Here is a 22,496-nt window from a genome sequence, read left to right on the forward strand (position 1 = left end):
CACTTTATTGTGTAAGGTGCTGTACTTCAAGTGTGGCGGCTGCATGCACATACTGTATTCACACAATTGGAAGTTGACTCAAATGTAAGTTGACCCCCCATATTGCATGTCAGGGATAAAAAAAAAGAAACAAGGAAGGGCATTCCATAGTGAAACTATATTAGTTGCCTTACCACTCGTTCTCACTTGTGCTGTTGTCTTAATGGCTGCCACGGTCCCACAAACGTCATAAACGTCGATGCCCAAGCCTGTTGGCTTTGACGTTTGTCCTGGGCATTCCTGCTTCCAAAGTGAAGACCCGTGTTTGTTGCATGATCATGTCGCACATCAGTGGCAGGGCCCGATTGCTTATTTCAGTGAAGTACGCCACGAGCTTGGCCTCTAGCTCTGGGAAGTGTCCCAACTTTGGCTCACGGAGACCTCTTTGCTTGCCATCACAGCTGAAAATTTCTCCGCGCTGCAGCCATCACTCCCACACCACCCATTTCAATACGTCGAACTTGCGATCCACCACGCAGTTGTTCATCTGGCGTCAAGAATGGCAGCCCTTTTGAATGTTGCTGTGAACAAGTGCTGAATGCTTATTGGACACAAAGCACTAATAAAAACTGATGAAGTGCGACATTGAATCATGGCCGGTGAACAAGAGCCAAGGAGAAATGCAATGAGCAGTGTTGGCTCTTCCGTCAACTATCAGTACTCCCCAGAAGCACTGCCATTCTGTGTGTCAGTGCCACTGTGATTGGTACAGTGGCCCTTCCATTAACTGTCGACACTCCCGTGGGCGCCATGCGTGCAGTAAACATTTTTGAAAATTGAGAAATCCTTCCAAACAAATGCGTGGAATAGCTGAATGCTGCGTCTAGAGCTGTAGAGCAAGCATAAAATTGTAGCATCCCTGATATCTCATTTGTCTCGCCGTTATTGGCAGTGCCATGCTTCAGTTTCAATTGCAAGTCGACCCCACGTTTCGTACTTACAATTATGTCACAATTGGTCACAGTAGTTCATTCATTTGCAGCATGCATTGACAATAATAGACAAATTGATGCAATATATTTAGACTTTAGCATAGCCTATGACAGGGTTATTCATGAAAAATTGATCAGTAAGCTCATAAATATTAACCTTCCCGACATTTTAGTCTCTTGTGTTTCTGATTACCTACATAACCGAACGCAGTTTGTTTCATTTGATGGTTGTGATTCCTGCAGTCTTCCTGTGACGTTAGGTGTGCCTCAAGGAAGTGATCTGGGACCCTTGCTGTTTATGTTATATATATAAATGACATTGTCTCTGTAATTATTCTTGGAACATAAATTAGGTTATTTGCAGATGATGTTTTATTTTGTGAACTCAGACGTGTACATGAGTAGGTTGAGTTGAAGTCTGATCTTGCTAATGTATCCAAGTGGTGCACAGATTTTGGCATGACTGTTAATACCGATAAAACTGTTTATCTTTGTGTCCACTTAGCTCCACTTAACTCCACCTAACCCTCCCAGGGTCGATTTTTTTGTTGCAGATTCCAATTCTTAGGGACTTATTTCGAAAAAACTTTCCCGTAATTTTTCTAGGGTGATCATAAAGTGAGAAAAAATATTTTGCGTTGGTATATATGTACTCTTCATTCATGAATAACAACAATAAAAAAGGAAATAAACTTAAAAGAGTGAAAAATTTGATGCATTGTTATACACAGTTGAAGGCTTTGAAAATGCGCACAGAGAATATTTTGTAAGACTCAAATGTTCCTGCTCTTACACTAATATCTACATCCATAGCGTAATTGAACTGCCTAGGTGCACTCATTCAAGAAAACAGTGTGGTTGTGTGCCCGTCAAAAAAAGCAAAACGTGTGACAAACTTCCGCTAATCTTCATCTTGACATAGTAGTTCTGCGGAAACCCGCAAGGTGGAGAGAAGTAATTAATAAAGGGAAAATCAGACATCCACCCTTTCGTAGCAAGTGCTACAAAGGAAACCCATACGGGTTCCTCGAAAGAGGACCAGGACGAATTCCTGGACCAGGACGAATTTTTCTTCAACTCTGAGGCTTTTCTTTCGAGGAATCCGTATGGGTTTCCTTTGTAGCACTTGCTACGAATGGGTGGATGTCTAATTTTCCCTTAATTAATCTTTATCTTATCGCCAACCAGAGGCAATTAGTTTTCGCAAGTCTGAAAAAAAAGAAAGCAACGGAAAGCATGCACGGCGGCATCCTTCCTATGCGCACCCCTGTGAGCACTAAATGACTGAGAAACAAGTGGTTGCCCTGTGAGTGATTAATAACGAGATAGCCATCAGTTTTGCAAGTGCAAGAAGCGGAAACCGCCCACGGAACAAAACCCGAACCGCCGCCTGCCTGCGCACGCGCCAATGCACGAGCAGTAGTATATATAGACGCGCGGGAGTAAACTAGCTCTAAAACAAACCATGCAATGAAAACCGAGAGAGGGAGGCACGCGAAATAAAATTCCCTGTAGTCCCACATAGTGGCAGCACATGACAGAAAAGAAAAAGTTAGGAAATTGGCGCGCTTTTTATACGTACAGATGGTGCTGTAAATATAAGCCATCGACCATTTGTGGACTTGTTCGCGGCGCGTATGTTTACGGCATTGACCCTGAAAGTGCTCAATATACAGTCAAACACGCTTATAACAATATTCAAGTGCCACGAAAATTCCAACGTTATAACCAATAATTGGTATAACCAGGTTGCATGAAAAAATCAAAATAGGGGGTCGGCAGAGCTGATGTGAGAAAACTGTAATAGCAAGGAGGTCAGTGCCCCTCCCCAGCACCTTCCTCCATCTAGCTGCTGATTGTGTTCACTTGTTTAACTGCTTCCTCGGCACTACGATCACGGGCAACAGGTCGCGGCTGTACTTATAACCTGACATCCTTTCCTTTGAAACAGGTTCACAGTTACAAGTACTTAGGAGTGACAGTCACTAATGACCTCTCTTGGAATCTGCACATTGACAGCATTTGCTGGTCAGCTTTCTGCAAACTTTGTTAAACTACGAAGTTCTCCTCTACATAAACTACAAAGTTCTCCTCCTCAGGTCAAACTTCTTGGCTATTTCACGTTCATACGACCTAAGCATGGATATTGTTATATTATTTGGGATCCTTACTCTAAACTTAACATTAGAAATTTACAGCAGATTCAGCGAAAAGCTGTCAGGTTTATCTATTCAAAATTTAAGCACACTGATGCTGCTTCTGAACTCATGAAAGCTAACAACATTGAACTACTTGACTCAAGAAGAAAAAGATGTCTGAACTTTTTCAAACTTACTTCTTTACGGTAAAATGGCTATTGACCACCCGCAGTTTCTTTCCCCATTGTCTACGAGACCAATGCGACATTACCAAATACACATTCTAACCCCTTAGTTTGCAAGAACTAATATTTATGAGTTGACCCTTTTTCTGCGTCCTGTATCCCACTGGAATAGCCTAACAGAACCTTATAATGCACTGTAGGACTAGATGGTCATGTCTTCTTGTGTTCTTTCCTCAGATGCTTTCTTTTTCTTTCTTATTTTGTAATAGAGATATTTTGTAAATTGTATTGTCTGTCCAGCTTCAACCAGATTGGTCTGCATTGTGTAATAAATAAAAATAAAGAAATGTCGATTGTGAATGGAGTATATTGTATATTGTGAATGGAGGATGCTAGAGCCGCCCAGTGTTAAACACACTGTACTGCCCGATTAGAAAATTGTGAATTGATCGATTGGCTCATAACAATAAAGGGCCACTCAGCAAGGTGCATTGCCATTGCATGGCACAGGGCTGATTCCTGCTACTTGCAAGGTTAGAATGCCAGTGGAGTTCTATAGTCGGGTGCAACTTTAGAGAAAAGGGGAGGCTCCGCCCAGATGACCGAAGCGCGACAGCCGATTGCCTCCGCGACTAAAATAATCCCGCTCAAAAAAGCGTGTTCTGAAACGTGCAATTCTCGGTATAAATAAAGACTTTTGTATTTTGATGACTGGTTTAGTAGAGCTGTCATGTGCTACAGCACGTGCCGGATCGCGACAGAAAAATAACCCCGTGCCTTCCACAGCGCTTCCCGTCGTCTGCTCTTTAGCTTCATTGCAAGTGACAAAAGTAGAAAGAGCAGCTCTGCATTGCTTTTGCGCTTGTTTACTTGTACACGGCACATTTACTACTCCTTTTTCAAGCTTAAACTGAATCAGTTGTGATAGAAGAAGTATTTATATAAAACAATGCATTTATCGCAACAATTACAAATTCAAGATGCTCGGTGTCAGCGAAAGCACAATGTTCAAGGTGAGGAGGGAGGTCAGAGCGTCGCATATTTCGGGTGACAAACTGTAGACGCCCTCGCGAAAGCACCCACAAAATGCGGAGAAAAGAAGATGCAGCACGAAGTATGACAGCTTCACGTTTTGTGCGCTGAGGTCATGTGTGCACGATTTCTTTCGCCACAACGAGATACCCATGCTCGAGAAAATAACGAGTTCTCGAAGCGTATATGTATCTCCCGTCACTCAAACACTGTACTGTGCATCGCCTGCTTGTCGAGATCGAATTCAAGCATGGGAAGAGGAGCCACAGTTCGCTGCTTATCGCCCGGGATGACATCGCTGAATGGTGGAATCGCCACCTTTGTGACGTGGAGAGCCACCGGGTGGAAGGCCGAAAGATCTTTTTCCTTGACGAGACATGGGCGAAGGCGGGACACACTCGGTCGATAGTGTGGACAGACACCGTGGTGCAGAAGCGCGGACGCCTATACGCTCGAGCAGATGGCCTGTCGACGGGTCCGAAACAACCTTCTGGAAAAGTCCGGCGCCTGATTGTGACACACATTGGCAGAGAGAATGGCTTCGTCGACGGCTGCTTAGATATATTCCGAGGCCAAAAAACAGGTGACTACCACGAGGAAATGGATGGCAATCGCTTCGAGGGCAAGCTGCCACATGTACTGATGCATAAACGCGAACAGAGGTAAGAGGCAAAGTTACTGTGCAACCCACATGATGCTTTTAAGAAAATGTATCTGTAAACCTTTCTGTTTTCATAGGCGATCAAAATTTGTTTTGAGCAAGTTGGTTTTGGAGCAAGTTTTGGAGCAAGTTTTGGAGCAAGTTGCGGCAACAACGCAAGAAGCAAGGGCAGGAAACACTGTGAATAGGCAGATTGAGAAGACGAGGTAGACCAGTGAGAAAGGCTTTAATGAGATGGAAGAGGCCAGCTCTGCAGTTTACAGGAATTAGTGCTTTGAATGAGATTGGTTAATGAAAATGTGTAAAAAGACCTTGCTGAAAGAAAACTAGCAAAAACCAATGCTAATATAAAATAAAAGGCCAGAAATAAGAGTAAGTGCAAACACATGGAAGCAGGCACGTATTCAAACACAAACGCGAAAACTAAGAAAATCTCAAATATAAAGAAATGTGGGAAATAAACAACATTAGACAAACGCAAGAAATCATACACTTTTTACAAACAGGCGCGTGTAGACGTATTAGGAGCGGGTTCACAAGCTGATGTGCCTACCTTCTCGTATGTTTTTTCCTTTTTACCGTTCTCTTATTAATGTTTTGCGAATTTTTAATTGCGACATATCACGAGAATCGAAAAGCAGCGCAGTGCTGTGTTGTGGGAAACTATATCGAGCGCTGGCAACACAACTTATGTGCGACTGTGCCACAGCATGCATTCTACAGCTTGCACTTGCAGTGAGCACTGTTGGACAGCAATCAATCGAAGGTGCTACACAACACTCGAACACCGCCGCTAGACGCTTGACTATCTCACTGCTGACAACGATCGTTCACGCTAAGTTGACGGCGACAAATCTTTGTATTGGAGGCTTCTTTTGCAAATATTTTCCGTTGGGATACTCGTAGGTTCGTTTCATGCCTGCACGCTTTTCTCATTTCTCCTTAAAGGGACACTAAAGGTTACCAGAAACTCAAGTTAAAGTGGTAGAGCAATGTTCTAGAACGTCTAAGGCGTCAATTTAATCGCGAACAGAGCTTTAGTAACCGAGAAATTGAGGTAAATGCATGACACGATTTGAGACCCCCCAGCGACATTCCGGTACTAGCCCAATGACGAAAGGACTCCTCATAATTTGTGTTACTAATACTCAACTACTTGTATTAAAAATATCATTTCATTCGATTATAAGACGGAAAAAATGCTACTTGTCTACGTCTATTCGACTCTAAGAAAAAATAACATTTTGACGTTACCCTTCAGTAATATGGGTGTTCGAAAGGTTTCGTTTTCGCTCGACTCTGCGCGCTCGACTCTGCGCCGCGCACGCTTTGGAGTTTCAATACTTTCGTTATCGCGTCGTGCTGTGAGGGTTCTGCTGGCTCGCGACACTTTCATTTGGAACAAGCAGCGAGAATGCCACGTCCATGTGATGTCGTGGGAAGCCCTTGTTGCTTTCCCGCTCCGGAGAGCCGGTGTCGAGGCCGCCGTCGTAGTACGCAACGACGCCGGCAGTGCGAGCCCTCAGCAGCAGGTCGCGCTCGTCGGTGCTCAAATCGCTGAAGTTGAGCCCACCATCGCGAGCCAATCTGTCGGTGTCAGGGTCCATTGCGACGAGCGTCGAAGTTTGCGCCATAGAATGAAGTACCAGCTTATGGGCGTCTTGCGCTGGAGTTTGAGGTATAGTAGCGGCGCCTGGTGGCGGTGCGGGAAACGACATCTGGGTCGCGCCAGCTTTGGTCGTAATGAGCCCTGGCTGTGGCGAAGCACGTTTCTAGGCCGAGTTTTGCGTCGATTCGCACTTTTTTATGCCCTGTTGCGAGTGCGAAAAGGCGCGTCACTTCTCACAGATCACGCCGACCACGCTGCGAGCTCGCCGCAGCCTATAGTTTAACGAAAACGGACTCTCCGAGTGCCGTGGGACGTAATGTGGGACGTAATTCGTTTCTCCTTCCGCTAGCCACCATACTCCCACTTTCGCTCTGCTGTCGGCTCTGTTTTGGCTCTGTTTCTGGCCGCGCGTTTGCGTTTTGCGCAGAAAAGCCGTAGCGCCGTCTGCGGACGCCGTTCTACTCACCGTTGGCGCAACGTCACTATGAGACCATGATGTCAGTACTCCTGGATCGGTGGGCGGGCGATTTGAACTGCGCTAGCGGTACGCGGACGCTTCAGAACGAATTTTCTCTTAAAATAAGTCTCTCCTTGGCACGAAACAAGCGTTTCGAGGTTTCTGTGATGGTATTTCAACAGTCCACGTTGACTTAATAGTAACCTTTAGTGTCCCTTTAAGATGGTTTTGCTCCATCACTTTACCCTGTCCAACGAAAAACGCAGCGACACAGTACACGAACACACCCACTGCTGACAGTAGGCACTAGACTTTGGCAAATTTTTCTCATCGTAACTTTACTTGGGAGAGAAATAAAAAAAAAAAAAACATGAAACAAACGCGCAGGATGGTCGCCGCGGGATCCTGTTTTCAGACAAAGCGTAGCGCAGCGTCAGCGATGCTCGCTGCAATGTTTCTTCGCCGGATCACAGCTTAGAATAAACGCACGCGGCACAAATGCCGCATCGTAAGCTCGCAGTAATATTTCCGGCATGATAAACCATCACAAACAGTCTGTGAATTCACTGTGACGAGGGGCTGACACGCACAGCTGACATGACTTGGCCCAGTTCGAAGCGCGGGCGGCCATCTTCTCTGTCGGCGGGGTCACCGGCCGTCCGGCTCATGACGTCTGTCCAGAGTGCGCGCCCATCGGTGGATGTTCGTGTACATCCGCCTCAGAGTAGTGTTACGTTTCGCGTACGACGCGCGGTATAGCCGGCGCGGATGCAACGGACGCCGGGGCTTCGTTCAAAGCGGCGGACATTTTGGCCCGTTCAGCGCCGCCGATACGCCTCCCCGCCAAGCGCGTCCAGGCGTGTTTCAATGCCACGTGTCTTCAAGCGTGCGTGTGTGTGTGTGTGCATGTTGGTGCCCACGCTTGTCAAAGCGCGGCAGCCGGTGAGAGGAGCTCCCCAAGTATGAAGCGAGGAGGTCTGACCGGCGCCGGCCCGGCGGATGCGTCACTACACTCGTCTCAACCTGTCTCTCAGCGTGTCCGTGCCCCATCACGTGCGCCTCTATCGAGGCGTTCCTTCTTGCCCTCAACTCCGAGAGTATAAGAGCAGCTGCCCCCGGACGCCAAGAGGGAGGCTCCGATTTCTTCCGTCGAGTAACGTGCTCTCCCGTTTCTCCACTTCGGTCGACCTGACCGGTCGCTCTTTTGCGATGCTAGAATAAACAAGTTGTTCTGTTAGCAGTCGACTCATGCTTTGCCAGGACCTTCGGATGCTTCCAGTTGTGCCCCAGGCCGCCAGGCCAACGCTACCCTTGGGGCTTGCGACCCATATGCAACAACTCGTGCCAGCGGTGCGATTGCAACAACGGGTGTCAGCGCTGAGATTCCAACAGTAGTAAACGCCCCCTTTTTTCTAATGTTGTACCCGACTATATTATTCTATTCTAGTAGAGTGCAATACCCTTGGGTTTTTTGCCACACACCTGGTCCAGCAAAAGAGTTTTTTCATGCTGCCTATTCATTCGAATGTGACCAACACAGCCTGGAATTGAACACAAGTTGGTGTTCGAGCTCATAGATTGAGCTCGCAAGATTTTCTTTTGCCATTGAGCAGTGCAGAACTCTGGTGAGAATGATAGGTGACCTCACATTGCCATGTTTCTTTTTGCAGACTCAAAGTGCAAGACGTGTTTGCCCCTCCACACCTCTATGGCCAGCTGGTGCAGCACAAGGAAGGACTGGAATACCTGCAGAAGCACGGTTGCCTGGAGCGCCACTGCGAGACTGTCATCTCTGGGGACATGTCGAATGAGGAGTCCCTCCTGCGGCTGAAGGCATCACTGTGGACAGTGGTAGGCATTTTTTGTGTCGTGGAGGTGCTGTTAACAAAAGTTGATTCACGGGCAACACAGGTTCAGTTTTTGAGGCACACTAAAGGGAGACAGAAGATAAACTGATACACTAGCACTGCAGAGTGTCCAGAGCATCACTTAGACTTAGTAAAGAACTTAAGGAAGTTAGAAAATGATGGTAGCGTTAGACAGGATTGGTAAACATAGCACATAGTAAACATAGGTGTTGCTTTGAAGCATTAAACCACGTCATTAATTACTATGGTAATTGGCAGTACATTTATTTATTAATTTATTTATACCTTTTCCTTTTACCCCCAGTGCCTCACTTAAAAGTGGCCAAATTAGTCCGCCTTCCACCTGACTCCTTGAATTTCTTTCTGTGACTAATCGTTTTCTCCTCTCTGCTAGGAAATTAGAACCCTGCTTTATAATTTCATCAAAGTGTCTGTAGTAGTGTGTCATAAACAAAATCCATGTCCAGGATTGGTGCCTCAACAGACGTGGGCAGCAAGGAAAGGGGTAAATTTTGCAATTTGCTCACCCTCACATTTTCCAGGGCCATGTTGGAACATCACCAGAAGGCTTTGCACTTGTGGCAGACGCAGACGTGCTGCCCTCTATTGTCAGAATGGCTCAGGAGTCTCCGGTGTACTCGATCAGAGGGTGAGTTTTCCTTTTTGTTGCATTGTGCCCTGAATGCTGTTTTGGTATAAAAATGATTTTGCCTTAATCAAAAGTTTTGATGCCACTTCATGTTGCTGCATGGAGTAGGATGAATCTGGGTTCCAAATCGTCCATTCGCATGAACGCAGTAATTCTGTGGGATGTAGTCATATATCAGTAGTTTGTTATATTCATGCTTACTGTAGTGTAGTTACTAATATTTGTAGTGCAACTCAAATTTAGTCTCTATAAATGGGCTGGACTGTACTGGGGATCCTGCTGAAATTTTGTTGCTCCAGAGCCCCAAAACCTAAAGACGGAACTCGTCACTCTTATGAGCTCTAGAGCGGCAGGCATGTTCGAGGAGCTCTGCTGACATGGGCTGTCACTCACAGATATGATTTGAGGCTTTTGATGAAGACTGTACATAAGTGTGGAGACAGTGCTGCCTTCATAGGCATAGTTTGCTCCTTGTTTCCTGATGGTCAGCACAGACAGTGCATGGATATCACACTGATAATGCTGCAGTACTGCACTTTTCCTTTTAACTGAATAGAAAATTCATAATCTTTTACCATGCAGAGTAAAGTCACTCTTCATGATTCAAAGTTATATTTCACTTTTGTGCAGCTTGGTTTTCAGTGTGCTCCCATAGAACTTGAAACGCAACATGATGTGGGGTGTAGTGCAAATGACAGACTGCAGTAAAGCCTTGTTACTTTGGCCCCCGTTAATTCGGAAATTCGGTTAATTTGGACACACTGTCTGGTCAACCTCTTCCTTATATGGAAGGCCAACATACTTCAGTTATGCTTTCAATATGGCAACAGCAGCGCCATAATTTTAGCGATTCAGTTTTTAGGTAGCAATACAGCAAACAGAATACCATGTATCATGTAGGGTTGCCTTGCTGTCCACTCCTTCATAAACCAATGAAAATTGACTAGTTTATTATTACTAAATTTTTTTTTTTTTGCTTATTGCCAGAGCAGATAGCTTTTTGCCAATTTACATTGCATTGTCGTCCTTTTCCAGTGTGTGCTTCTATGTGCTGTGCTTACTGGCCAGCACTGGCGACTCTGTCGAGCACCTGAGTGGTCTTGGCTGGGACTGTGTCCAGCACAAGCACAACGAGGCCTGGCCCGTGGCATCGGATGCCTTGCGTGCTGTGCAAACATCACCTGCACCGCTCCGGGCTCACACGTGGTCCATAAGCAGCGCAGGGAGCCAACAGAGTGAGGTGCTCACCGCCAGCGCTCTGCACCGTCGCTTCCATGGTTCTGCTGCATCGTCCCTGAGTTGTGTCGATGCTGGTGAGACAATGCTACGGAGGACGCTCAACTTTGTGTCAGAGCAGGCAAAATCTCAGGTGGAGAACAGCAGTGGTGTGCGCCATTCACAGACTTTGCCGCGGAATGTGACGCTGTCTCCTCGACATGACGCTCTGGTTGCCTCGTCTCGTAGGCCACGGTCATCGTCAGACTGCAGGCCGGGCGAAGCAAGGCATGACGCTGAAGGAGAGGCGCCGCAGGGGCAAGCCCACAAGATTCCAGAGGTGTGTTGGTTGCTCCAGTTATGTGCTTGTAGGCATTGCCTGTAATGCTTCCCACTCACACTGAATGAAGGCACATGAATGTTTTCATCCCAGTTTGATTACCAGTGAGCAAACAAGGGCAACTTCAGCCCAGAGGCAGCATTTCAATAAGGTGATGACGGTAAATGTCATCTTCTTGTGACACCCTTTCTCTTGTTCGGATTTTCTTGCGTGCGTGCTGTGTTAAAGCGTTACATTATTGACTGTCAGATTGCTCTCAATACATTTCTTTGAACTGTGGACAACAGCCATATGTCGTTGCTCATAGAACTTGCCTGCATTTAGTACCTTAGCTATTTATTGGATGTAATAGCACCCTCACTTCAGTCTCTTTTTGAATTCTTGGATTTTCATGCAGTGAAATCCTAAATGTAATCATGCTATTTCAATTTCAGGTGGTTGCAATCCACCCCTCTGTTGCTGAGTGCAGACTGCTATCGGTGCCTGACAGTTCAAAGGAGCGCTCAAGTTCCTTTGGAGGGAGTCGTGACTCTGGAACCGAGACATCGTTCACTGAGAAAACCTCCAGCAATCCTGAAGTGAAAGGTGAGCGGAGCGACAGCAACGAGAGTGCCATCACCACTGGCACAAGCAAGAGCCGGTCTGACAGTTGCACGGACTCAACGACGAGTGGTGTGAGTTCGTGCGATGAGAATGCGGCCACGACGAGGACAGTGCAAACGCTGAGCCCGATTGCGAGCTCGACCTCGCTGAGCACACTGGGTGGGAATAGGGGCGACGGTGCTGTGATGCCGCGGAGACCTGGGGGCTTTGTCGGTGGTGTGCGGACGCTTTCGCGTAGCAGCACGTCCACGAGTCCGGTGTCTCCAGACTCCCCGGTGCTGATGTACACAAGTGCGCGGGACGTGGCAGGCTATGCGACGCTGCGGGCAGTGCGTGAGGCGTCGTCAATGCGGCGGCGGCGGAAGCGTGTCTGTTCAGTGGGCTGTGATGGGGCAGAGCAACACGGAGAGCTCTTTTCGCCACTGTCTTTTGCTGGCTGGAGCCTGGATCGCAGCGGATTCTACATGTGAGTGGCTTGTTAGATACTGTGTTAGATATAGTATGAGTGAAGGCCGTTATGGTCTACATCAGCCTAATTTTGTGTTGTCTATCACAGGTGTGACCATGATAACTTGTTCTTGTGACAAAAAAAAAAAAAAGAAACGTAGCCAGAAAAAAAGGGCAGGGAACACACTTTCACGTCCCTCCTTTCTTCCTGAATATTGGTTGCCAAGCCTGCAATGTGCAAGCCATTGTGCTATCTATGATAGTGCCAACTCACGCTGTCATTGTTTTCATGCCAACATCATTAACATTGTCACCATGTTGTCGTCAGGCATGTGCATGCATGGTTATTTACTGCGATGACAGCTAAATGTTGCAGCATGTACCAAAAGCCACATGCTTCACTGACCATGCTTCACTGACCATGCTTCATTACAGTGCGATATTGCACAATGGACTTAGCACATTCTTGTATTGTTGCGATGACCACTGTGTGATCAAGAATCTTAGCCATCAATGTGACCACTATCACTTGGGAATTGTACTCCTCTTTCATGGCCATATGTTTGCCACATGCATAGTTTGCAACTTTTTCTAACTTTGGAGCTCTTGGTATGTGCCCGCCACTTCCATGCAATGTGAACAGCAGAAGAGTAACGCAGTTTCATTGTCTCTGTTGGCAGAGGGGAGGAGCCATATCCAGATGATGCAACGAGTATTCGGACTATGTCCATGTCAAGCACTGCCTCTGCAGCAACAGCCCGATCGTCAGCTAGGCGGTCCGAGGAGAGGTTCATGGGACTCTGTTTGCCTGTTGACACTGCACTCATCTTTTCAGTAAGTTGATGCAGCTAACAATGTTTCTTAATGTCTGTCATTGCTCATATGCACAGGTTTTGTTCAGTCAGCTATGACATGTTATCATTTGGAGCCACTGTTCTTAATGAGTCTCCTTCACTTCTTGTTGCCAGTCAGTTGCCCGTTAGTTCCTCCGGCTCTTAGCACTCAGCTGTATACCTATATTGTGTTGGTACCTTTTCTTGGGCCTACATAGTTTTCACCTACCGACAGGGCTGATTGTCATTGCTATTTGATGGCGAATCAGTTTTGCAAAAATCTGCAGGGTGGAGGAAAATTCACGAAAGGGAAGTATTGTTATTTACCCAACAGTAACACAAAGTTCTTGGTGGTATAAGTAAGCTCATATTTTCACATCCTCTGTGGGGCCTCATTTAGTTGGCTTCCGATCCTGAGCAGAAGCCATATCATGGGCTCGATTCCTGGTTGTGCAGACTATAAGTTTTAATTGTGCAGACTATAAAAATGCTTGTGTATGAAGCTTTTGTATGACGTTTTCGGATAGGCTTATCTGATCTACTCTTTCCTCAAATCTTCACTGACTTCTTGTCAATTACTGGCATAATCAGAATGCAGGGTTTTGGCATCAAAACTCCCCTTGAGAATTATAATGACCCTGCTACAAAGAACAGCGCAAACAGGGTCGAATTCACACAGCTTTTAATTCATGAGACCTGTTTATTTATTTATTTATTTATTTATTTATTTATTTATTTATTTCAGGAGTACTGCCGACCTCTCATATGGGGCCTTAGGCAGGAGTGGGTTATAACACAACAGATTTGGAAACAAAGAGAAACAAATCTAGAAGCGCAACAGAAAAAATTGCCAAAGCAAGTCCAATGCAGGTACTAGGGAGAATGTGATTCATGCACAGGTACAAGAAACAAACGCCAGAAACTCGAATACTAGAAATTATACAATTCAAGGGCAGAATGACGGTAACAGACATCTTTTGACAAACATCTCTGCAACAAGTGAACATACCATAATCAGAGCAAGATAAATTTGTAAAACATTACGCCTTGCGAACACTGAAAGATACACGTGACGCCAAGCAAATATCTTTAGCACACTGGAAAAGTACTAGAAAACGTAAATTGAAGCGTAGTGCATGTGCATTGTACGAGGCCAGATAGGGGAAGGGGGGCATGTACGATGAGGTAAGGTCAAGTGGATTGTTGCCGCAGCTTTGCCATAAACTCAACAGTAGTACAATTTACTGCATCAGCAGAAAGAGCATACCATTCAGTAACGGTGCACGGAAAAAAAGAATTTTTAAAAGCTCGTGTCTTCTAAGAATGCTCCCTCAGTTTCTTTGGGCCCTCGGTTCGCGTGGATCGCCAATTAACGGATTCTATGTACGTGTCCTTGTTTATGCGCAGCTTGTCATGATAAAGTAAAAACATGTATTTTAAACGATCATGTTGTCTTCTTGTCTGCAATGTATCCAGGTTAGCGTTATTTAGAAGTGTGGTGGGGGATGTAAAGGAATTGTAGCGATTGTAAACAAATCTAATTGCTTTTCTTTGAATCATTTCAAGCTTTTTAATGTTTTCTTGGCTATGCGGATCCCAAACCACGGAAGAGTACTCGAGGATTGGACGGATGTAAGTTTTGTACGCAATTAGTTTTAATTTTGGAGTGGATTTGCGCAGAGACCTTCTTAAAAATCCCAATTTCTGCATAGCTTTCTTTTCGATGTAGGCAACATGGTCGTTCCACCTAAAATCAGCGCTAAGTATGACGCCCAAGTACTTGTAAGTATCAACGAAAGATAGTTTTTGGCCATTAATAAAATAATCGCATCTTAAGGGAGACCGTTTACGCATCATGCTCATAGCCACCGTCTTCTTTTCGTTGACCTTCATTTGCCAGACTTCACACCAAGAAGATATTTTGATTAAAGCTGTGTTTAAGAGAACCTGGTCTCATGGACTGCGTATTTCCTGATAACGGATGCAGTCGTCTGCAAATAACTTAATAGTAACCGGAATATCAAGGGTGATGTCATCTACGAATATTAAAAAGAACAGTGGCCCAAGCACTGAACCTTGAGGGATTCCCGACTTCACCGGTCGTGAATCAGAGCACACGTTGTCGATAGTGACATTTGATTTCGATACGAGAGGTAGGCCTCGATCCACGAAATTAAGGTATCATTTTTCAGTATAGGTTTGAGTTTTGTGAGAAGTTTGGGATGGGACACGCAGTGCAACACTCACACCATCTCTCCTACTACCTATTCTGCAACTACACCAATTGCTGGCGTCGCTTAGCTATGCGGTGAAGTTGGATTACTGGAGGTGCACAAGCCACGTGGAAAAAACAACATAAACGGCCGCAGGAAAACCATGTGTCCCCACAGAATGCACCAACTCGCACACTTTTCCATTCTCTGGAAACAAACCGTAATTACCAGACTTGAAATGTGAGAACTAGCATAGGGACAGGAGGACAGATGTGGATCTGCGTCAAGTCTAGCAATCATGGAATACCAGCCAGCCCATCCCCAGGCCTTGCCCTAGGAATGCAGCATTCAGAAAAATATAGGGACACTAAAGGCAAATACTAAGTTGACGTGGACTGCTTAAATACCATTCTAGAAACCTTGCAATGCTTATTTCATGCCATGAAAAGACTTAGTTTACGAGAAAATTGCATCTGAAGGTTCCGAATACCTTTTTCGAAATTCATATCTCCTGCCACCCAACCGGGGGAGTGGTAAAGGGTGGCGTCCCATGCGCCGTCACCACCCTTTACTGCCATCGGTGAGCAAAACGGCGCCCGACAGACGGCGGTACCGAGCCAAGACAGAGAGATGGATTCGCTGCTGCAGCTGCTTTTTGGTCAAGTGCCACATCGTGTGACTTCTCATGGAAGTTGAATTCTCTGCTACTTGCAGTTTGTGTGAGTTTCATGAGCCAGCAAGACCAGCACAGCACTACGCGATAACAAAACTACTGAAACTCGAAAGTGTGGGTGGCGCGTAGTCGAGTGAAAAGAAAACCTTTCAACTGCCTGTGTCGTCGTTTCGGATAACTTCAATGAGTTCTTTTTTCATAAAGTAAAATAGAATTGGACAAGTAGCATTTTATTTCATGTTATAATACAATACGATGTTTTTTGCAACGAGTGGTTGAGTACTAGTGACAGAATTTAACTGAGGAGGGCTTTCATCATCAGGCAAGTACTTGAATGTCCCGGGGGTGTCTCTAATCATGTCCAGCATTTACCTCATTTTCTCTAGTATTAAGGCTCCGTTCATGATAATATTGACACCTTAGAGATTCTAGAGCACTTCTCTGTCACTTAAACTGGACTTAATATTTGCCTTTAGTGTCCCCTTAAGAGATAGCTGAAACCACCCCCAAAATAAAGATGAAACTATGCTACTGCCTGTAATGTCGTGCTTGTCCAAATTGATTTAAATAGATCAGGCATATTTGTGCCTAATAACTTGCATGCAATTTCTTAGTGGCCTTGGTGCATTGTTCATGCTGTATTGCCTAGTGCATGTTTATGCCTTTGTAGTCATTTGTTCATTTCTTGTTGCAGGTTTATGATCAGGTGCAGCCATCTGTGGGGGGCAATGGAGAGGACAAAATGGCTGAGTTGGCTGAGAATGTTGAAGAGCGGAGTGATGGCTTTGAGCTGCACACGCCGCGAGAGTGTCTCCTATGCCACAGCGTTGAGCGAGTTGCAAAGATGAAGCAAAGGCATGCCGACAGCCCTGAAAAGCCAGGTTAGGCCTTCAACCTTTGGTTATAAATTTTTCATGAGCATTCAGTTGAGTTTCCTAAAACAACAGATAGCCGAGCAAGATCATAAGGCTTCACTATTTGTCATAAATCCTTACCAAGCTGCCAAACATGAAAAACTGGTTTTATGTTCGGCAGGCTTTGTGTGCTAATCGAATCCGTCCATTGAAATAAGTTACATCTGATTTGTGCCTTTGAAAGGATGTCGTTGCCAAGATAAATTTCTTGATAAGAAAATTACACATCACATTGAAAGATAATTGTTCTGGTAAGGGCAAAGTATCTTGCAGCCCTTGAAGAGGTTAGCCTGCAGCTTCATTCTTAACGAAAAGAAAAAAAAAAAGCTGATGCAAGGCTTGCATTGTGTGCTTACTACTTCTTTCTTTTGTAATATTTAGTACAAGATTCGGTGCAGTAGGTATATTTATTCAAATAATTCCAGTGAAACAAATTTGAAAGAAATGTGCAGAGAGAGAGAGAGTCATTTATTATGGTAGAAAAGCTGAGAGGTCAGCCTGAGTCAAAGTTCTTACCTACTCAGCATTAGGGAAGAGAGACAGGAGTAAAAAGAGAGAGAGGGAGAGCGTTGTTGATGGTAGAGGTGAAGATGGTGGTGACTGAACTTGAACAGCAAACACTTTGAAGTCTCAAATCTAGACCGCTTTCATGCAAGAATTTAATGAGAGCCTTTACACTGTCACGCTGATAAGAATCTGGCCAAGGTCCCAATAGAACCTTTTCACACAAAGGTTGATTGGTAAACTTGAGCAATCGCAATACCAATGATTGCCTTTGCAGAGCATATCGTGGGCAAATGCACAAGATGTGTTCAGAAATGTCAAGAAGTAAGTAAGTACATTGTCCTCCTGTAAGGCTAAATGTGACGCACCACACAAGTTGGTTCATGATCGCAATCATTAGGGATACATTACATAGAGAAAGAAGCAACAAATTTTAACAAAGGCGGTGCCAAATTGCCGAATACTGGCTCATAACTTAGGTTTGTTTAAATGGAAGGTGAATCTTAGAAGAAAAAAAAAAAAAACTGACTTCAAGTATTGAACTGTTGCAAACACCTACTCTTGTTAGTGTGCATTCTGCAGCATCTTAGTTGCCTGCTGTCACAAGCAGTTGGCCGTTGTTGAAACAAAACCAAACATCTGTTGCCGGTTTTGATGTTTCAGTTAGTCCGGTTGGCACAGTCAGTCCGACAATAGAGGAACACTGCAGTGTGGACGTTCGTGATGCAGCCATCGGAGCATTCCCTTTTTCCCATTCTAGTCAAACTAGTAAGTATTGCTTGTCACTGTAGCTCATGTATTCTAATGATGAAGCTTTTTGTATGCATTGCCGTTTACAGTGGAAACCCGTTGATGCGTTCTTCCCTGTTGCACTTTCCCAGCTGCTACGTCGAGTCCCAACCTAAAGCCCATTCACTCCTGTGTATTACCGTATTTACTTGCGTAATGATCGCACTCGCGTAATGATCGCACCCCTGAATTTTGTCGCCAAAATTAGATTTTCTTCTTCTTTCCTGTGTAATGATCGCCCCCCGAACTTGCTGCAGCAATATGTTGTGTGCCAAGTCTAGCTAATGATGATTGTGCTTACCATCTGTCGAATGCTGTCAAATGCTACGCGAACAACTCTTCAAGACATACCAAGCGGTCTATATGCACCAAACATTCTTAAGCAGATGCCCCATTTCATTCCTTTCATCACTTTCCGCACTTCCTTGAAAAAAAAAAAAAAAAAAAAAAGCTACAACCAAATTTGCCTTGGCTTTATTATTTGTAGGCTTTATAATGGTTGTGCTCAACAACAATAACAAATGAGGCGCCTTTCGATTACTCTCGTCTGCACTCGTGGGCACACAACAAATTTCGAGCGGCAATGATAGTAGCCACGTTTGCACTGATACATTAAAAGTGTACCCTATTCATACGCCAACGCTTGTAACACAGCTAGCATATTCGACCACCCTTAGCGGAAACGTGCCGTGTTAGGATAGGAGTGAAGAAAAATGCTGCAGTTTTCGCAGCATGCCCGCCATGTGTTTCTATGTCACTGGCAGCTAAGCGCGCCCATCTCTGTTTCTGTCCCCTCAAAGTGGACATCGCTACGTTATTGCCGCAAACTTGCCGATATTAACGATATTATTCATTACTGATATGGAAGAAACTGTTTCAATGCACGTAATGTACTCGCGAGAAGAAAAAAAATCACGTTTGGCACGTTCGGCTTGCTCTGCCGGCCGCCATTTTTGGTTTGGTGTCCCACACTGTTGGAGTGGCAGCTGCCTGTTTGTTGACCTGTCATCTCACAGCAAATGCAAGATAAAATTTTTTTTTTCTTCTCGTGGAAAATTATCCCGCATAATGATCGCACCCCTGAATTTACGTCAATTTTTTTTTACAAGAAAGTGCGATCATTATGCAAGTAAATATGGTATGTTCCCATTTGATATGTCGCCATTCTGTAATGTTCCTGCACCTTACGTTGCATTTGAATGTGGCGGTTACGTAAATTTAGCGGTGTGGAGGCAAATGTCGAAGTACGCAATTGTAATCCTGATAAGCGTATCATGGCATAATTGTACTAGTTCTTGCTGCCTCCCTAAAGTGAGTTTCGCCTTGATACAGCTCTGTTATGCGGTTAAACATACTAAGCATGAAAAGGAACCACTAGTACTGAACATAGTGTGTGCTCCTTAATTATACATGTGCACAGAGTTGTTGATGACATTGCTGTTGCTATTTGGGGCCTTCCTCACTGTTGCGTATTCACAACTGTTACATCTTTTTTTACGTGATCCCTTAAAAAAAGTATCAATGGCGTTCTTCTGTAGTTACTTGTGTTTGTATGATTTATTAATAAGCACAGTCTTGATTGCTTAATTCATGATGCGTAATAATATAAGAATTGCATGTTATTGATCAGCCTGATGTTGTGTAACTCTGTTTTATTATGCTCTGTGCTGTCTTTTCTTTTTAGATGCATCTCATTTTTTTCTTATACACACAGTAATAGATCCGTCTTCACTGTGACATGCATTATGTCAGTTCTTAAGATAGTTAATGAAAACTGACTGTGGTAGCATGCTTGCATAGACTGTCATTACCTATAGAATTTTGTTTGTTGCAAATGCAGGGAAAAACAGGAAGTCAGGCGAGAGGTCAGCTGACAGTGACTATGACCCCATTGCCGTTAGGCGGGAGTTGCTCAAGTACATTGCCAACCTCAATAGCTCAGTCGTCATGAAGGGATCCGAACAGGCCCTACTGACGTGAGTGCTTGTTTCTTATTTTAATATTTCTCTTGCAGAGTGGAACAGACCCTTATAAGTAGAAAGCATGTATTTTGTTGTTAAACTACTTAGTTTTTTTTAATCAGAAGTAGTGGAACTATGGGCTGAAAAATATGTCTGTAGTGTTCCCTGTTTTGAGTGGAGTTCCAGTGGTTGCTATGCGTTAAAATATTACTCATGGCACGCACTATTTGAGAGCTTCCGAAAAATACTCATGTCAGGCTATTTTGTGTGATATGACTGAAAAAGGTTGTAAACATTCTTGCTAGGGGGGTAACATGTAGACGTGGGACTTGAATGACACAGCAATGAAAAACTAAACCTGTGCAGCTTGTAAAAACACATTTTTATCTCCCTGTGTGGTTACTGTAACATCCAGAGTTGTTGCCTACTATAAGACATTGCTCACTGTTTTTCTCATAAAACATTGATTTCACAGGAAACGTGCCAAATTATCGTACTAACTTGTCTGAGGCCAGCACATCATTTTTAGTAATCATAGCAGGGTGCGGCTCCTACACAAGTTGAGCATATGACTACCCGCTGAAACTGCGTATGACATCGTGAATTCTTTTAACAGTGCAAATGCTGGCGACCTACTAAGCACACATTTATGATTCAATGCTGCTGATGAAGTTCTGCTTTATTTTTCATTGCCTCTGCTCGTTATCATCATTACCTCTTCAGCTAAGTCCCAAAGACTTGTCCTCGGTGCAGTCCATGCTGTTGGATGGAAGGTGTTTGTGGGCAACCAATTTTGTCCTCGGAGAGTAATTTGATGGGGCACTGACTGTTTTCAACGCTAACAATTCTGGCACCGTACGGTGAATGGAAAGCAAAGAATTTGCCTGACAACAGAAGCATTTTTTCTTAGACCTAACAGCCTCAAATATGACAATCGAAAGCAGCGACGAATTGTCGTTAATATTTTGTCCAATGAGATGAGCGAATGCTGACTTTGTGCAAATGTTGGCAAATAGCACTGCAGCAGTGGTGAACTGGGTCTAAAATGGGTGCCTTGTTGCCACAATAGCTACGCAAGCCACAGAGTTTCCTGTTGTCTTCTGTGCTTGCTTGCTGTGTAGCCACTGTGTTGTCACATTGGTAAGCTTTTTCTGTAGGCCATTCAAATACTGTCTTAATTTTTTTATTTTAGCCTGAAGCAGAAGTACCCAAGCGCCTTTCAGGATGTGTGCCTTTACTCTGAGGTCTGTCTGCTGATGTCACATTACCGGTACAGGCTAGGAGCCCGTACCTTGCTCCAGGAACTGTTCTTTGACCTCAGCCTTGAAAAGGTTTGTACCTTGAATACGAACAGGTATTGTGACAGTTTGAGAATGCAGCTTGGTTATACTACAAGTCCAACAGTGCAGGTGCTGATTTTAATTTTTTGTTTCTGAGTCTTTAAAATCCGCTATCGAGCGACAAACAATGTCATCGTCGTTTAATTCTCCACAGAGGTCGAGCTCTTTATCAGTGATGGCAAATCATTCAAACATTATATCAGTGGGAATGGAAGCACCTGAAGCCTGCAGGTGGTCACTTGATTGATTGTCATTTGTGCTTTCTATGCTTCGAAGCTATTGACAAGGATGACGAAGGCAGAGTCAGTGCCATTGCTGATGACAACAAATCCATTCAATGAAAATCATGGCACCAAGCAGCAGGAATCTCGATAGCAAGCTTCAAAGCAGCTAGGTCAAGTGTTGTGGACGGCACAATGTGAGAACAAAACAACTGCACGCTAAACGCACTATATGCATTATGGCTAAACACAAATGGCTGTGGCTAGATACAGCCCCAGTTACCACTGAAGTGCCTTGTGAGAAGGCTGGTTTGAGTCTGTGAGGTAATAAAAATGGTGGAATCGGTGGCTTTGATTAATGCCATTTTCCACCTGCGGTCAAGACAAAAATTGGACGTCAAAGGGTTTTGGCATCCGAAATGTCAGATGTTATACATTGGCTCTATAGGCTAAGTGAAAGTGCTGCAAAGGTGTCCAAATTATCAGGCATGTTCGAAAAATGCATTGTTGACTGTTGATGTTCATTACATTGAGGTTTCACTATAGACATAAGGTGGGTGGCAGAAGGTGTGGTGGTGGTACTCGCCGACCTCAAAAAACCATCTTGTTAGGAAAACCTCCTCAAAACTGACTTACGAAAAGATTTGTAGTTATTCTAATACCCCTGTCACATGGGCAAACTTAAGTGCACTTCGCTGCTATTGTCATTGGAAGGCTGCCACACGGGAACACTTAGTGTGTTCGGCGAACACACTTAGCGGCGGCAAAGTGTGTAGCCTCGTTAGCCATGAGTAAAACAGTAATAGTGAAAGCAAGCAGAGTCAGGAGTCATTTTAATAAAATCTGCTTTAGATTGCTAACATTACAAGGTAA

The 22,496-nt window shown here is 44.6% G+C and overlaps 1 protein-coding gene across 1 annotated transcript in view; it reads left to right on the forward strand.

Annotated features, from left to right (window-relative positions):
* Window positions 1-22,496, forward strand: part of rictor (rapamycin-insensitive companion of Tor) — a 69,637-nt gene that overhangs the window by 41,485 nt on the left and 5,656 nt on the right. The window contains exons 18-26 of the mRNA XM_050186347.2: window positions 8,724-8,904; window positions 9,464-9,570; window positions 10,606-11,125; window positions 11,560-12,194; window positions 12,856-13,009; window positions 16,589-16,775; window positions 17,976-18,080; window positions 19,942-20,077; window positions 21,255-21,393. Coding sequence (XP_050042304.1) covers window positions 8,724-8,904; window positions 9,464-9,570; window positions 10,606-11,125; window positions 11,560-12,194; window positions 12,856-13,009; window positions 16,589-16,775; window positions 17,976-18,080; window positions 19,942-20,077; window positions 21,255-21,393 — 2,164 coding nt within the window. The remainder of the gene's footprint in view (window positions 1-8,723; window positions 8,905-9,463; window positions 9,571-10,605; window positions 11,126-11,559; window positions 12,195-12,855; window positions 13,010-16,588; window positions 16,776-17,975; window positions 18,081-19,941; window positions 20,078-21,254; window positions 21,394-22,496) is intronic.

The sequence above is a fragment of the Dermacentor andersoni genome, chromosome 11, assembly GCF_023375885.2.
Source record: "Dermacentor andersoni chromosome 11, qqDerAnde1_hic_scaffold, whole genome shotgun sequence".
In the NCBI taxonomy this organism is placed as follows: domain Eukaryota; kingdom Metazoa; phylum Arthropoda; class Arachnida; order Ixodida; family Ixodidae; genus Dermacentor; species Dermacentor andersoni.